General features: G+C 40.3%; 1 protein-coding gene across 1 annotated transcript in view; it reads right to left on the bottom strand.

Annotated features, from left to right (window-relative positions):
- The window catches only part of VWF (von Willebrand factor), a 148,056-nt gene that overhangs the window by 74,259 nt on the left and 56,163 nt on the right, over positions 1-17,634 (bottom strand). The window contains exons 19-26 of the mRNA XM_072844938.1: positions 15,624-15,727; positions 9,443-9,581; positions 7,639-7,773; positions 4,431-4,577; positions 3,618-3,758; positions 1,915-2,034; positions 1,136-1,292; positions 410-568 (exon numbers count right to left, since the gene is read on the bottom strand). Of these exons, the coding sequence (XP_072701039.1) occupies positions 410-568; positions 1,136-1,292; positions 1,915-2,034; positions 3,618-3,758; positions 4,431-4,577; positions 7,639-7,773; positions 9,443-9,581; positions 15,624-15,727 (1,102 nt within the window). The remainder of the gene's footprint in view (positions 1-409; positions 569-1,135; positions 1,293-1,914; positions 2,035-3,617; positions 3,759-4,430; positions 4,578-7,638; positions 7,774-9,442; positions 9,582-15,623; positions 15,728-17,634) is intronic.

Here is a 17,634-nt window from a genome sequence, read left to right as displayed (position 1 = left end):
CCTAATCCTCCTATCTCCCCTTCTTATCACCCCATTCTCATCCTCTCTTGTTCTTGCTGGCACTATTTTGTTCTCCTCTTCAGGCACCACTTCATGCCCTTCCCACACTGTGCTCATTTCACAAACTCAAACCAGGATGCCTAACCACCTTCCTGCTTATTCAGTAAGAAATTGAGGTGAAAACACATCAGTAAGCCTGGTAAGGAATTAACTGCTACATCTAAGTCTTTTGCAATATCCAGCCTTACCAATCTGAGAATATTTCTGGACTATAGGCCTCTTTTCATGCAATAGAAAAACTTAGGGGGTAAAAAAAAAAAAAAAAAAAAGACTCTACAGCAATACCTACAAGTACCAGGAGCAGAGCAGTAAAACGTAAGTAACTGTTTAAAGCAAAAGATGGACTTACCAGCTGGACAGTGTACATGGCATCCTTCCACACACTGCAAAGGGCACTCCATAGGCTGTGGGTGCTGGCATGTTATAGGACAAGCAGGTCCACAGCTATTATATCGCCATTCACATTGAAAATCTAAGTCTTGTTTATTCAGGTCCTCACAGCTTTGTGCTACAGAGTGAAAGAATCAGAGGCAAAAAACTAAAACCAGAGTGTACTCATCTTGCCTCTCAGAACTATGACACCAAACTTGGTACAAAAAGTGGACCACATACACATAGAAAAATATTGATTTCCATCTTTAAATAAAAATATATTTATTTTAATACATTCAGGGCAGGCCACTTCTTCACATTTAATTTTTTTTCACATAATGAAGTACTTGCTGTAGATCAGATATATTTTGTTTTGATAAAAACAATTGCAAAAAATGTTCTTTAAATTTTAATTAAAAAAAAGAAAATGTACAGAAACCATTTCTTGCTCTATGTTTGTTTGTACCACGGACTATTATATACCCTTATTGAGGGAATGTTTTTTACAGATATGGCTCTGAACATAAATAGAAAAGGGAGAGGAAATGTCACCGTGAGCTGCTAGCCCAGTCCCATTAAAGTGAAATTCTCCGGACAACAGTGGGAGCAGAGCTGGATAAGAACAGTCTATCTGAGCCAACAGCTTACTGATTAAAAGCTTGAACCTTTTCACTCAGTTCTTCCTCATCTGCCCTGTACTTACGGCACAGAGCTGGTGATCTCCAGTGAACAGCAACACCTTTTTGTGCACAGACATGTGCATAGGCTGCTATAGCATCACAGAAGCAAGCACAGTCCCCAATAGATTCGCAAGCACACGTGTCATACATGCAAATATCTATGTAGGGCTCAGGATTCACCTACAAAAGAGAAATACAGGGTTCAGTACACTCACTGATTCCCCTCATCTCTTCCTTCTAGACACATTTAACCTTCAGACGGTTTACCTGCTCCATTCGCCAAGAGTTGAGGTGGCATCTATATAAATCAGTGCAGGTCTTTCTGATGATGTCAGCAAGGACCCACATCAGGCCATGTTCTCAAAGCTGTTATAGACACTGCTGTTTATTGTTCCTTAATATTCCCCATATAGAGTAACTTTATACCTTTTTGGGCCCTGTTCCCATACCCTCTTGTGCAGCAGCTTGGGTAGAATGCAGTCTGAATGGCATTATATTAGCTCAGCTCCCTCTCCCCTCAAATCTCAACCCTTGTGTTTGACTTCATGTGCCAGTCTCTGGGCTCTAGAGTAAAATTTCCCTCAAGCAGAAGTTATTCTATAGCTTTCTACTAGGTGGTATCCTAAATTTTCCCATGAAGCATCAGCTACAGGACAGAGTCAGAGATGAGAATACCAATTAGTCAGCCTCCTCCAAGTCCTGTGTGCTGTCAGCACAACCATACTTTTCCCCTCAGCTGTAATCAGCGTCAGCACAGATCATGCAGAATTGAAGAATGTGAAACACATGACACAATACTCACAAGTTTTTTGCATTCTTCAAAGAGATCCCCAGACAAAATGCTGCATGATGTTTCTACCATCACCTGCTTCACTACGTTTCCATTACACAGCGGAGACATCAAGGTCTGTTCCTGGTTGGGCTTAATATTGTAAAAGACAAGCACACATTGCATTAGCCTTGCCTTCAGAACCTCAGGACTCTTCAAATTGAAGTAAGAGACTCACTAGCACTAGACATTTTTAATGACAAAGGAAATTGTCAAGACAAATCCTGCCACAGCAGAATGCAGAGTAGAGCAGGTCACCTCCTACATTTTCTCCAGCTCTTACTTGTATGCTGCAGTTTTAACATAGATATTTTGATGACAGGAAGCCCCACTGTACCAAACATCCACCCTGAAAAACGATCATTTGCAGCTCTACAGAAGGCCCACAAGACTCACAAATATGATCCATCTTCAGCAGACAATACCCACTGCCACTGCTCAGTAGTCTCCCCCTCTCCCATTTAATTTATCTAAGAACAAGGAGCACTAGTATTGAGACACCATTTATCACACAGACTGCAGGTTCTGTCCTATGCCTATTACACTGAAACGAGGAGCTGCTCCTTCTCAGTCATATCCTGCGGTCTCACTGCTCATTATTGTAACTTCTGTGCTCCAATCAAGTCGTATCTAAAAAGTGACATGCAGCAAGGTAATACTGTGGCTATGTCACACTTGCACATAATTTATCCAACTAACCCAAAAGATTTCATGTGATCAGAAATAAATGCTTAATTTTATTTTCTGATAATGTAAATCTTTTAAGGAAAGATACAAAAAAGGCCTTTTTTTTCCCCTTTCTCTCTGAAAACTTAGATGAATTTTCAAGGGAAAGTTTTCAGCCTTGAAAGCATCATCTGAATGAAATGCTTCATTTTATAAATGTCAAAACAAGTTGTCTCCTCTCATTTTTTTATTTTGGAAATACTTTTGGCCATAATTATTTGTCAGGCCAAGATAAATTTATTATTCAATTTCATTCTTTCACAACTCTGTATTTGGAAAAGAGGAAGTGAACTCTCATGAGTAGCATAATTAGTACTCCATGAAATCACCTGATCTCTGACACCAGGACATAGATAACACTTTCAGATAGGAGGTAACCTCCTCAAAATTCAGAAGCAATGATAGAATGGCAATAAGGTCTTACATCCCCTTCTGTATCATGGTTTTTCTATTCAAGCCTCTCCAATCTGAAAATAATAACTGAATGCTCTTTAAAAAAGATCAAGAAGCATACAGAAAGAAATTAATCTGTGCATTTGGTTGTTCATAAATGGACAGACTAAGATTTGGGATGTAGAAGTTTGGATAGGGAAATACAAAATTTTTATCTGAACTCCCCCTGTCTGAAAATTACAGCTGTTTTTTTAGATTAAGCTCTAAAATGAGATTTCCAGTTATACCTGGATTTCAAGCATCTGGGCTGGCAAACTCTATGAACAGCCTCTACCATACAGAGTGGCTATTTTAACATTCATCTGAAGCCAGGCAGCGCAGAGGCCTTAAATAAGTTAATTGATCTTTTATCAGATTTCAAGAAATAATATTATTTGGCAAAAATATGGGGGAAGGAGTTAATTTCTATTTATTTTTATCCTTTCAAACCTCTTTGCCCGCTCTTGAGTGATACCATAACCCATATTAATTAGTTTTCACAGTTCATTTGCAATCACCTTTTCAACATCAGCACAGTATGGATTAACTTTCCAAGAATTCCCAAAGTCAACTGGATCTACTTCAAGATGTTCATTGCTGCTGGTCAAATCATTGTTTTGGATTCCATCAAAATTTCCACATAGACCACACACTTGATCCTTGCAGGGAAAGAAACACAAAATACATAAATCTTACATCTGTAGACTGGGTTAGGGTTTTGTTAAGAAGTCTTTTTAGCCTACTGCTTTAATGGCATGAGGCTTGAAAACCGTATTATCTGTGGCCTTGCCAAGTTCACTAAAATAGACATAGTCTCTCACAGAGAACATTTAGCTCCTATTCCCATTCTGCTTAGCTGAAAGTAGGACCATACTGTCTCTAAGGGTTCCAGGAAGCAAGACAACTCTGATCAGTGGTGAAATACAGCTGAACTTCTGAATACAGCCTGTGGCTCTATTTGGACTATGTCCCTACAATCCCATTTTATTTCTGGAGTTGACTGTCCTATCGCCATCACTAGTAAATCTGGCTCCTTATACTGCTTTTCTTGAATACAGAAGAAATCACTCAAGGCATAGTTATTCTGAGGCACCACAGCATTCATCCTGTCATAGCTCATCCCCAATGACCCAGAATTTACCCCTCACAGTTGAACTAGCAGGAAAGTAAGCAACCCTTATGATATTACAAAAAAATCCCTTCACTTTCAAGCAAGTGCCTAATACTCCATGGAAATCTATCAGCATATCTGTGTAAAAAAATGCTATTCCCCAGAGACAGGGTAAGTGCATTCTTTAGTGAGAATAAGAAGTAAAGGAAAAAACACTTACTTTGAAATTGCCTTTTAAGATAACTGAGACTCCCATGGCCAGATCCCAGGTCACACTGATGCTTTTGCCCAGTAAAATGATGTAATAACGGCCAGACCTCATGACTTCTAAATCATTGTCATCTTTAGGAGGTACCTTGATGTTTACCTGAAAAAGAAAAGCACATTGTGCTATTCACCATGTCTCTAATTACTATTTCATGTAGGTCACTTTCCCAGTGGGACACGTGCTCACAGGTTAACAGCTATTTTCAAATATGCCGTGCTCCAGAGAACAGATAGTTCCCATACACTACACAGATGCTCCAGAGCAAAACTGTAAGCAAGGTATGGGTAAGGGACTGATTACAGGCTTGTCTCTACACTGAAAAGTTGCTGTGGATAAATTATTATCTTAGAAACAACACTTCTGAAGAGCAAATTGGGATACAAGTACAGTATTTCAGTCTCGTAACATGTCTAATTTTGAATGAGGCAATGTCCCTTGTGCTCCTGAGGTATAACATACACTCACCACAAATGGTGACACACAAAGCAATGACTGCTAAACAGAAGGAGGGCTGATGAAGAGGACAGGGTATACCCAATTAACGATCAGTTCAGTATTCGGTCAATGGTTCACTGAATAATCACATTTTATTTTTATTTCATCTTTTTAGGAAACTAACAATTCTGTGCTCCTGAGGCAGGTAGTGACAAAAGGGCTGGCTAGGTTTAAGTGTAATGTGAACTAAGAGAACCACATGCCTCACTGGCCTCTGAAGGACCAGAGCCTGATTCTGAAGTCAGGCAGGACTTTCTTCCCAACCAGCTACACCAACAGGAAAAATCCTGAGGGATTCCTTTTGGTGTCTCTTCATTTTTCCATCACTTTCACTTCCCCTGGGTGCCTCTTCCTCTTTCCATCTGGCTGCAAATTCACTGCCTCCAGCTACTAAGAATTTAAGAGATTAATTTAAAATGCTTTCTTTCACACTGTAATCCCCTTTCAATAGGAACACTAATAGGATTATTAACCACATTTGGAGAAAAAGGTCTGGCATGTTACTTTAAGCACCACTGATGCATTAACTGAAAACTGCTTAATTGTGGAAGAGGCAGATGAAAACTTTCAATCAGTACAAATAGTGATTAAAGCAAGGGAGAAAGAGGAGCCCACAAACCATTCATCCACTCCCTAGTTTGAGGGCAAAATGCTTCCTTATCCCAGTATTCCTTCTTGCTCAATTCAGTAAAAGCTCTGTCCTGCAATTCAATTATCTTCATCTCTGAGGTATTACCAGAAACTTTATCCCCAAAGAAGATATCCTCCAAGGATCTCCTAAAGAGGGCCTACAATGTCTTTAGGGGAAGAATACCTTAAAAGATAGCCTATTTTAGGAACTGGAAGCTTTTTCATCTTTTTCTATGCCCAATGTATTACTATACGGTCTAGTCACACTTGGTCACTTATCTCCTAAATATCTACAGTAGTCTCTGTCTTTCCAAACTAAGGCAAAAACCAGAGGAGGACAAAATTGAACTGGGAGGTTGACCTAAATTACAGAATTTCTATGTTTATGGAGGCTTTTTGCCCAACCATGAAGTCATAAACTTTTGACCTTACAAACTGGCAGATTTGTTTGTTTCAGAAAAGCAAAAATGAGCCAGAACTGTAGCATGCAGATACTTCAATTAAGCCCCCATTTACTTAAAAATAGAAGCTGCTCTCAAAACAGTATCATCTTAAAACAATGCTGCTTGGAAACATTTTAATAGAAAAAAAGAGAGTTGATTCTCCTGCATGGTTCTAAGGATTCTTGTGGAAAAAGAGTGTCACTGGATGAGAATTTGCCTAAGAGTCTTCATATCAGTTGTTTTTCCTTAATCTCTCCTTTGGTTGCTGCTATTTCTAAGAAAACCTGCTCTAGATACTACACTGAGCCTTAAACCCTCTAGAAAGACAGCTAAAAATTCAGTCAAGGTCATGTGGACAGTCTTGTGATACAGACCTAGCTTTTGCAAGGACATACTCTCTCAGGAACCAAACACCCTCTGGTGCTGGAGTTGCTGGATGCCTAATCACCTCTTGTCTTTTCTGGCCCTTCTTTAGGTGTCCAAACGGAATCACAGCTCTTCTGAAAATCTGTCACCTAAAGAAGCTTTCAGACAAAGCCTGGCTCTATGGACTGATCCCTGCACTACCATTCACCCTCACCCAGGTAGGGGATTCTTTAGCAGCAGAAATAAAGAATTGGTTGGGCAACTAGTATGTCCTATGTTCATTCCTCCAGCACCAAAAAGCCTACATGGGTCATATGCTGTCAAGATGCACTGCACAGACACTGTTAATAATGGTACGTTTTACATGTTCCTGTCATGCATCAGTGGCACACAGCAATTTGCAGGCAATTTGCAGGCTATGCAAAACCTGTTACAGCTTTGTCTGTTAACCCAAAACAAGGCAAATGTAGAGTGGTTTCACATTTCACTGGGAACATTTTTGCAAAGCTCTGGTCCAGATGCCAGTTCAGAGCACAATACTTCTGAAAACTGAGCAACTGAAACACTATAATCCACTGTATCTCTGTAATGTTTGAACACACAGACGGTCCTAATTGTTACAGTGCCCAAAGCAAAGAGCTGAACTCTGCCCTTTGGAAAGCTCGTTTCCTGCCGTGAAGGGACATGGGAGGTGGAAGTGATTCTTGGTCAATTCTTTAGTGTTTGTTGGTAAGAAAGGAGGAAAAAAATCCAGCTGCATTTTCCACCTGACAATTTAACAAGGGAAAGGATAGCTGATACTTGCTTCTGCAGTATCAACTTGCTTCAGCCATGACTTTTTTTTCTGTGTGCTCAGTTCTTGAGAAGGCTAAATTAGGTCTGAAGCTTTACTAGTCATGGGACAGTCACTTCTTAGCTCTTCCTTGCACTTAACCTTGCTTGAAATAGACCTAGACCTCCCATGTTTAGAAAGGACATTCCTCATATGAGCTTGCATTGAACAGCATTCTTACCTGAGAGAAATTTACTGGCATCAAGCAGAAATACCAAAATGGCATTATACCTCTGGGAGCAAAATGGATAATTATAATCCTGCTAATCTGTTCATTTTATGATCTGATTTTCAAGAACCACTGAGCATGAGGTCATTCATGCCTCGTCTTACCTAACCACCTGAAATTCTTTTCCCCAAAAAAGGGGAAGAAAGAGAATAGAAGCATACGTACGTTTCCATTAAACAACTCTATTTCCCCACTTTCATACAGAATGATAACCCTTTTGGTGCACTTTTCTCCAGTGAAGCCACAGCCTTCATTTGAAATTAGTATCCGGAATGTCCCAGAGTCATCCTTGCAGAAATCCTATTAGATGAAAATAAATTAATGAGTCATTAATGCAGAACATTTGAAAAACACATACAGATCTATGGAGAAAAACAAAGCCTCAAATAATATCCTGTGTACTCTGTAGCCAGTAAGATATATGTTGGCATGCCAACTGTTCCTGTATTAATTTATTTTGTGCTTGGTGTTGGTGGTCCACCCCTTAAAGAATGAGGCCCACTCTGCCAATGACACACACACGTGCATATTTTGCAGGGGGGATCCATGCTATTTCAGTACCTGTGATATTTTAAAGATGTACAGTGGTCACAGTGTACATCTTAATACACATATATTAATTGATTTAACAGTGAAAACAAGATTCTGCAGCTTTAATGATAAAATAAAAATATAAACCTAGAAGGTTAGGTTAGAAAGAAGGGTTAGAAAGAAACTTGCTGCACAGTTTGGAGCAAAATGTTTGATGCCCATGTTTTCCCACCTGTACATGAATAATAACTACAATAATGTCAACCTATTTCTTGGGCAGCAATTATATCGTTTAATGTATGTTGTTTAATGTAAAGTCAAATATTTCTGAGATGCACAGAGAGTTAGTACTACATTTATATGATGACTCATGACTATCAGGCCTTTTAGGGTTTTTGGGTTTTTTCAGTATACACCTTTTAAGAAAAAGACCCTGTCTATAGTTCTCTGTGTTTGTCATCTGAGGAAAACAGATCTCATTCTCATTTTAAGTAGTTTTGTAGTACTGTACGCTATTACTGCCCATAAGACCTTTACACAGAGCTCTCACTAGTGTCACAGCAATCATTTTTCTAAGGTAATCCAGCTGGCATCAAGGTGGGAGCATATTTCAAAGACCTAGCCAGAGACAGGTTGGTCTCACTTTCCTGCCCAAGGAGAACTGCAGGGCCTCATGAAAAGGGTCTGTACAGAAAAAAGTAGCCCACCCAAGAAACATGACACTTTCTAACTGCAGAAGACTGTTGTTATCCATTAGCAGTGGATCCATCTAGTGTTAGACAAAATTTTCAGAGAAATCCTTCTTCTTTTGCACATGCATTTTTAAATACACAATGATTTGCATCTGTAGATGAGTTTTAATCTTTTTTAACACTCTAAATTCCTGGCTGCTCCCACAAATCACAGGCTGACGTTACTGTGCTACGTCTTTATCCACATTGGGTATTGTCAATGTACCCCAATAGATTGGTGCATGGAACAGGACAGTGACTATCCCAAAGTGAACAAGCAGAGTCTGTGCTCTGGACATATTTAGAGAAGGTTCACGAAACACTTCTGGTCTCGGTCAAGAAAGTAAGCCATCACTACAGAATAAAGTGGCTAGTGGGGAATGAGGAAAGATTGATGTATGGGTATCTACAATTCCTTGTTAGAGATGAGATTCAGACACCTCCTCTCCATACCATGCTGCTATCATATGATTTATGACTGCCAGATAGACACATGACAACCTAACTCACTTCTATAGAACACAGTGCAATCTTCATATTTCTCAAGGCATCTTTGAAGTCATCAGTAAGCTCTGCTCTCCTCTACCATACATCTGGCTTAGTAATTAAGAATACTTTACTGTGATTTATCCAAACATTGGACTTCTCTCCTGGTGTAAAACACTTTATATATTATCAGACAGCTTCAGCATTTGACATATTCTTACCTGAACTAATACATATTGACAGTTTCCTGGAAACTTGTATTTCAATCCATCAAATGTCAAATAATGAGCTGTACCAATAACAGTGCAGGTGCCATCACATGTATTTTTGGTGCATTCCCACTTTCGACCATGGCACACACTGTAACAGAGAAAACAAGTCAGTGACAGTTATAAGTATTTCCAATGTATATAACAAGCAAGAGAATGCAAGGTGCTTTAGGCAAAGCGAAAGAGCAGAAGTTTCTCCCTCCAGGAGCTCATGATCTGCAGACTCTTCAAAAGACACACAAGTGGTGATAAGCTACTACGTTGCCCTGTTCTGCTCTTTTTCCTGGGCCTGGGTCAGGAAGTAACCTACTGCAGATCAAACAAACAGGAGCATTGTTCCCCCATGTGTCTTAACCCGGACATCGGCTGCAGCTCTGTGAGGAATCTCTGCGAGGAATCTCTGCAGTTGTCTGTGCTGCTGTCTGTCCTCAAGTATATTCCCAGCAGATCCTGTCTGTGTTTGGCCTTGAGAAGGTCCTCTTAGAGGGCTCCATGCCTGGGCTGCTGGAATCCTTCTCTGGATAGACTTCCATAACTATGTTACACTACCGTGCACCAGATGACAATCTTTCTCATTAAAATAAATTAGCATTTGTTAACATTGGGTGCATAAATCCAAATAGTGCATTAGCAGGTTAAGTGAATAAGGAATACGTTTCCCTTTTTCTCACAAGCTGCATGCAGGAGTATGTGCTTTTGGAACCTCCCTATTACAAAAAGAGGACTGGACAGAGCCTGCTGGAATATTTCATAAGACTATTAGTATTTTATTTTAGATATGCTGCTCTGCTCAGAGTATCGTTTTAGAAAAACAGTTTTATTACCCTCTAAGGACCATTACAGGTTAAATATAAAGTATATCATCAGCAACCCTGTTTTTATTTGCAGTACTGTCCATTTTTCCTCATCGAAAGCCAAAATAGTAGTAAATTTAATATCCAACTGATGCCAAGGGATATGCGTTTACTCTAGTGATCAACTTTTGGGACCAAGTAACCAGGACTGTAATGCAGTCTGCCCAGTGGCTTTTACTCAGATTATATATTTACATACAATACCACCCTTCTCCAAAGAGGTGTGTCTGTTCTTAAATGAAGTTCATTCTTCGTGATAGCATATCTGACCTTGCAATTGGAGACATTACCTCACAGTCTGACAAGAATACACATATGGATAGGAATATTTATTTTTCTGTACAGAGGTACACATATACATACACCCTCTGAGGAATATCCTATGGTGTGATACTGTCCCCTGAGGTCTCCTGTGGTGACCGAACCAGAATTCAAGGAGAATTCAGGAGAATTCAAGTTTGTCACCATACAAATAGGACTCCAAGCTAAAGCATAGAATCATAGAATGCTTTGGATTGGAAGGGACCTTTACAGGTCATCTTGTCCAACCCCCCTGCAAGGGCAGGGACATCTGTAACTAGATCAGGTTGCTCAGAGCCCCATCCAACCTGACCTTGAATGTTTCCAGGGATGGGGCCTCCACTACCTCCCTGGGCAACCTGTTCCACTGCCTCACCACCCCCATGGTAAAAAATTTCTTTCTTAAATCCAGTCTAAATCTGCCCTCCCTTAGTTTAGAACCAGTGCTCCTTGTCCTGTCAAAACAGGCCTTGCTAAAAAGTCTGTCCCTGTCTTTCCTATAGGCCCCCTTTAAGTACTGGAAGGCTGCTGTAAAGTCTCTCTGCAGCCTTCTCTTCTCCAGGCTGAACAACCCCAAATCTCTCAGCCTGTCCTCGTAGGAGAGGTGTTCCAGCCCTCGGATCATTTTCATGGCCCTCCTCTGGACCCGCTCCAACAGCTCCATGTCCTTCTTGCGCTGAGGGCTCCAGAGCTGGACGCAGTACTGCAGGTGGGGTCTCACCAGAGCAGAGTAGAAGGGCAGAATCACCTCCCTCGACCGCTGGCCACGCTTCTTTTGATGCAGCCCAGGATATGGTTTGCCTTCTGGGCTGCGAGCACATGTTGTTGGCTCATGTCCAGCTTTTCATCCATCAGTACCCCCAAGTCCTTTTCTGCAGGGCTGCTCTCGATCACATCATCCCCCAGCCTGTATTGAAACCGAGGATTGCCCCGACCCAGGTGTAGGACCCTGCACTTGGCCGTGTTGAACCTCATGAGGTTCACACAGGCCCACTTCTCCAGCTTGTCCAGGTCTCTCTGGATGACATCCCGTCCTTCTGGTGTGACAACTGCACCACTCAGCTTGGTGTCATCTGCAAACTTGCTGAGGGTGCTCTTGATCTCACTGTCAATGTCAGTGATGAAAATATTGAACAGCACTGGTCCCAATACGGACCCCTGAGGGACACCACTTGTCACTGATCTCCGTCCGGACAAATCTCAAGTTATGTGACAGGAGATGTGACAAGATGTGACAAGACACCTGATCGTGAAAGGAGATATACCAGTGGTTCCCTGCCTGTATAGTTTGCAAGTGATGTTGTTGAGGACACCTCCTAGACCTCCTCACAAGCACAGAATATGCAAGAAAAACAAAAAGGGGACATCCTGACATGCAGAGCAAAACAAGATGCTGCCTTGTTTATTCAGGGAGATGGGAATTCTGAAGAGCAAGCAGATACAGGGTTAAGGTCTTGGTATCATTATACCCATGTTGCTGTAGCAGCTGTACTGCACTATCATTATTGTACAAAGCCAGCAATGCCATGACGAAAGAGACAGTGTTCTTTTTTTTGTTTCACTCCTCCTTTTGCACTCTTTTTGCCCTTTGTTTTTTTGTTGTTGTTGTTTTGGGTTTTGGTTTGTTTTAAAAAAACAAAACAAAACAAACAAAACCCTACACGGTGACCGTCTTCTGAATAGATATTCAAAATGGAAAGAAAGCCAATTCTCTTATCTTGGTGTAACTCAATTGGTTTCAGTGTAATTATACCAGTGTAACAGACAGAAGAAAAAGTAGTAGGGCTCCTAGTCTTCATGATGACACCAAACCAGCCCCATTCAACACCAATCATTATTAAGTTTCTGAGAGTTTCCAAGAACATTTGTATCCTTTCATTGCTGTGATACCTAATAGTGTAAATCTTACATGGTACCCTGATAAATAAGGCTCAAGGAGGTAAATAACATTATCCTCATGTTAAAATGAGGGAAAGAGGGAAATTGAGAAATAAAGATAAGAAGAGACTTCAGAGCATCCACCCAGTCCTCTTGCCCTTTTCCAGAGGTATCCTGAAGAACCACAAGCCTTGCTACAGAAGCTGCAGATATGAAAGGGGATCTTTTCCTTGTCATCCATGGGCTTTTTATCAGTGAAATAAATTGATTTGCTAACTAGAAAGAGACTAAGCAAACAAAATAAAAAACAAGGTCAATGAAGCATAAAATCTGCTCACTCTTTTGTTTGTTATTAATTTTGGGGAATTAGAATAGCATCTGAACCATATCTAATAATCTAATCTAATAATAATAACTTAATAATCTAATAAGTAATAGCTTGCTTGAGGTTGGAGAAACATTCATCTACTAAATGCTATATGAATGCAGATGGACATCATCACTGCCCCGGGGATTTTCTAATCAAGCTCTATAAGGGCAGGGAAAAGGGAATTCTATCCCTGCTTTACAGATGTAAAAACTCAAGGATAAAAAACCTGAAGTACTTTCCCAAGATCAAATTGCTCACCAAAGACAAACCGGGTACTGAACCAAGTTCTCTAATAATGCCTTAACCCAAGCATAAGCATTGTTTAATCTCGATAACACTTCACAGTATAATAAATATTGTGCAATACATTTTCTTCAAAGAATGAAATTTCAGTAACATGAAACATATTGCACCCTCTGCTATTAAATCTCTGCTAATAGGTAGAGGAAGACCAAGATTTTGTATATATGTGCACAGACAGATTATAAAGTATGTGGTGTAGCAAAATTCAGATTAGCAAATTTCTGCTGTGTACTGCTTCATAAATGTTATTCCAAAATTTTCACTGAGCTCTACAATGAATTCCCAATACATAGCATAACAAAAGTTTTGCCACTAGTGTAGACTTGGAGACATTCCGTTGTTCATGAATTAGGGTCTCCCATATGTCAAGTCGAATGTAAACGCCAAATCTGACACCTCTGGCTCATATATTGCGTTTGCAGGTGTTCACATCTGGCTAAGAACAAGTGAGAATGAGAACTCCTGCAACAGCAGTACAAAAAGAAAAAACAAAAGAAAAGGAAGATCTGACCTCCAAAGTGCAGAGTCTCAATTCTTATTAATTCTCAAAGCAATAGTAATTTCCTATATCACTTTCTAAATGACATTTGACTTGATATTTGCTGAGAACTATCATGAAACTTTTCAAAGTCACATAGTTCAAAAAAGCTCCAGTGACATTTTTGAAGGGACCTTATTTCCAATTTTACTTTCACATTCAAGAAAAATACCTAAAGTGAGAGGAAGAACTTTTTATCAATGGGAAAAGGCATGATTTCTAACATTTTATTGACCGTGATATTGAAGAAAATTCTGTGTTAGAGGAAATGTCACTTACAGTGGCATTGCTAGAAACAAAAGGGCAGTTACAAGAACAAAGAAACATGGTTATGACTATTTTAAGATTGAAGATTGTAAGAATTACTGAAAATAAAAAGACTGTGTATGGTTACTGTGAAGAATCTTGCAAATTTCACAACACCACCTAGGAGTTTTACACCTTACTGTTCTTGTTTCAATAAAATTTTCATTGTGTCTGTTTTTCATCTGTGTCACTTTTACTTAGATGCAATGTAAGCAGGTTATAGTATATGTATCTATATAAAAATATCAACTTCTCCTCCATCTTCCTCCCTTCAAACCTATTTTTCCCCAGGTCTAATTATAGTACATGATTCACAATGTAACATGTAGCTGCAAAGGAAAAAAAAAAAAAAGAAACAAAACACTGGAAGGTCAATATTTCCATATAAAACCATAAAACCTTATATCCAATCTAACTTACACTACTTAGGAGCAGTCCCACTAATTTAAAAATACAACACTTGATATCACTGTTGCTCAGAAATCAATGCACAAAAAACCCAAACCAAATGACTCTTTAACAGTGCTGATTCTCCAATCCAACTCCACCCAGTCATATAGAGGATAACAGAAACACTGCTCCTGGGGGTGCCACAGAGCTGGGTAGGGACAGTTCAGGCAAAATTTATGAGAGATCCTGAAGCCTAAGTTCAAAGAGAACACAGTTTCCACACTGCTGGTGGCTGGATGTCCTACACCTTGGACTCTTGGAGCTCTGAAGGAAAGGGCCACCATTCCTTCCAGAAGCACACATTGAGAGCAAAGCACCTCTCCAATGCAGCAAGCGTGCTGCACAGGCAGAAACCAAGAATTGTCCAGCAGGCAAATACCCTGTACCTTACCCAGGGCTGTGCTGAGGGCTTCCCTCCATGCAGATCGCGCAGCCCAGCACTTTCTTTTGAACCTACAAATTCTTTTTCAAGAACCAAACAGGACAGATAGGGATGTGGGCGAAAGACACAGAGCACTTACTCTTTTCTTCTAAGAAGATATCACCAACTCGCCCCCCTGCCCCTTCTTTCTTCCTCCTTCTGAAGATATCAATGGACTAAGTGTTCATCTGAGGTATAAGAGGCCAGCTCTGTTTTCTGCCTGATTCAAACTCCTCTTTAACATTTTCCTGAAGAGCTCCTGTCATATTATAGCTGGCATATCACACCCTTTCTGCTGATGCATGCTTCTGGTTGAAAAGGACTGATTTCAAGGGCCCCAGACAGCAAAAAAAGGGAAGCATGACAGCAGAGCTTAGCGACAAAATGCAGGCTCCATTCCTCCCGCCCTAGAGGAGCTCCTTTGTTGTTATCTTGTGTTGCAAGATCAAGGAGAAGATCCACTAGCTAGTGGCTACAGAGGACCTGCACAGACACATGGACTACCTATTTGTAAGGTACTAAGTACAGTTTGCTTGATATTGCACTGGTCTGATGCAACATGCAAAGGGAAGATGCTGGTCTGTGCAATACGTCCGCTATTGCACTGATAAAACTGACTTTATATAAATAGATCTGTTAAGCAAACAATATTTTTTTTTCAGAAACATATTAGGTGCCCTAGAGGAAAACAAAAAGCAGTTCCAGTGGCTCACCAGGTGTTGCAGTCATTAGTCACTGTCTCTCCCTTGGCATATTCTCTTCCATTGTGAAAACATGGGCATCTCTCAGGAGCAACACACTTGTTTTCATGTCGCACCTAAGCAAAACACACAGTTTGTCAGCATGCAGGTCTGTTGGTATGTGCCAGTATGCACAAGAACATGTGGGTAAAGAATAAAGGAAAGGATAGAGGAAATGGTTCAAGACTATCTGAAGTAAGAAAGGTTCGGTACTGCTAATAATTTTTTTCCCATTAACATAAATAGAGCTATGGATATATAAATCACAGTCTTGTTTCAGGGCTGAACACCAGCTTAAAGCTGCTGGGAGAATAAATTAGATTATAGAAGAAATTCATTATGAGAAATTTCAATTTGACCAAAACCAGGACAGATAACCTGAATACGGAGAGCAGGTGAACAGCACATGCTTCTCACACACAACAAACTGAAGGATGGCCTACTATAAAAGCAGCCAGCTGCAGGGCTCAGCTGGGCTAACAACTGAAATACGACCACTGAGGAGGAAGCAAGGACCCGCAGTGCCAGAAGAACTCAAGTGCAAATGAAGATTTGGTTGTCACAGACAACATGGCCCCCAAAAAAACTCCACTCTCCCGTCTACTCGCCTTTGAAAATTCCAGTAGTCACTCAATTTCTTTCAAATGCCTACTTATTCCCCAGAAGGCAGAATAAATATCAGTCCATTTGAGACATTATTACACTCTCACAGGCACTGTGGCTAGGAAATAGGTCATTAAGTTCTGTCTACAATTTTCTCTTTTTCAGTTTTACCCTACTGATCTTAGTTTCTCTTTGTATAACAACAAACCATTTGTCCCACTTAAAACAACAACAAAAAAACCCACAAAAAACAAGTAATGCCATTAGACTACGCAGTTTTCTCCATTCCTTTTCTCTGTTTTTTCAGTGATTACTCCCTTTCCATTTTGAAGACAGCCAATTTTAGAGTATCAAACAAAACCAAGGCTGGCTATGCTGTTTTTCACTTGGACGTGGTTCTGCAAAGCCCGGGCTAGGTTTGGCTCATGCTTCATGGAATACCGAAATGGAGAGCACTTCCCCTCCCTCTCATTCAAAAGTCACAAAATATCACCTTCCCACTTTAAACTCTTTCTGTAAAATCATTAAAATAGTTTCTTTTTTACCATTAAATACAGGCCAATGAGATCAATGTAGTCTGAATGCCAGGTTAATAAAGTAAAATTGCTCTACCTTTTCCTATGGGGACCTAGAACTGCCACAGGGAACTACTAATAAAAAGGATTTCACAGCCCAGAGACCCTTCATTCATATGCAGCTCCACATGCTCCGTGGCTTATGGAGAGCTATATTATGCCAAATAAACTCACGCCGATAGAAGCAAGATGGAAACAAAGAAATGCTTTTCTAGATGATAGAGCTGGGGCTCTGCCTCGGACTTAATCTCCACAAAGGACTGGGAGAAAACAGTCCAGAGAGGACCATATGTTTCCAAGGCTGTTTAACTCCTTCCAACCTTCCTGGTGGCATTCAGGAAAAAAGCAATATATGACTTCACACTTATGGCTGTATTTCTGAATTTTTCCACAGTGTTCAGCAACACAGGTCACAACAGACTTGAGGGCTAGCCTCTGGATACAAAACTTGGGATTAGATTTGTGATTAGTAAAAGGATGATTAGGACCTCTTCTACTTGCTCCCTCACACATTGACACGAATCTAGTCACAGCCTCTCCCCAACTCTAAAAACTTAATAGACTGGTATTAGTATTTCCATCACAAGCGTACGGCCACCAGGAAGCTACAGTGCAGCAACTGTTAATCCACTGACAAAGAGGGAAGACTACCTTGCCTGAACGCTGCAGAGTGGGTGGGTGGGATTTAGAAAGCTGGAGATAAATACCCAAAGTAGACCTTGACCAGAAGACAATTATTTTTGCTGCAAAACTCAATGGATGATGATTTTGTTAATAGTAACACACAATCTACTGGTCATATTGAC

Source organism: Ciconia boyciana, chromosome 1, assembly GCF_034638445.1.
Source record: "Ciconia boyciana chromosome 1, ASM3463844v1, whole genome shotgun sequence".
Classification (NCBI taxonomy): Eukaryota; Metazoa; Chordata; class Aves; order Ciconiiformes; family Ciconiidae; genus Ciconia; species Ciconia boyciana.
The sequence above is the reverse complement of the archived record's forward strand: the minus strand, read 5'-3'. Positions and strand labels throughout refer to the sequence as shown.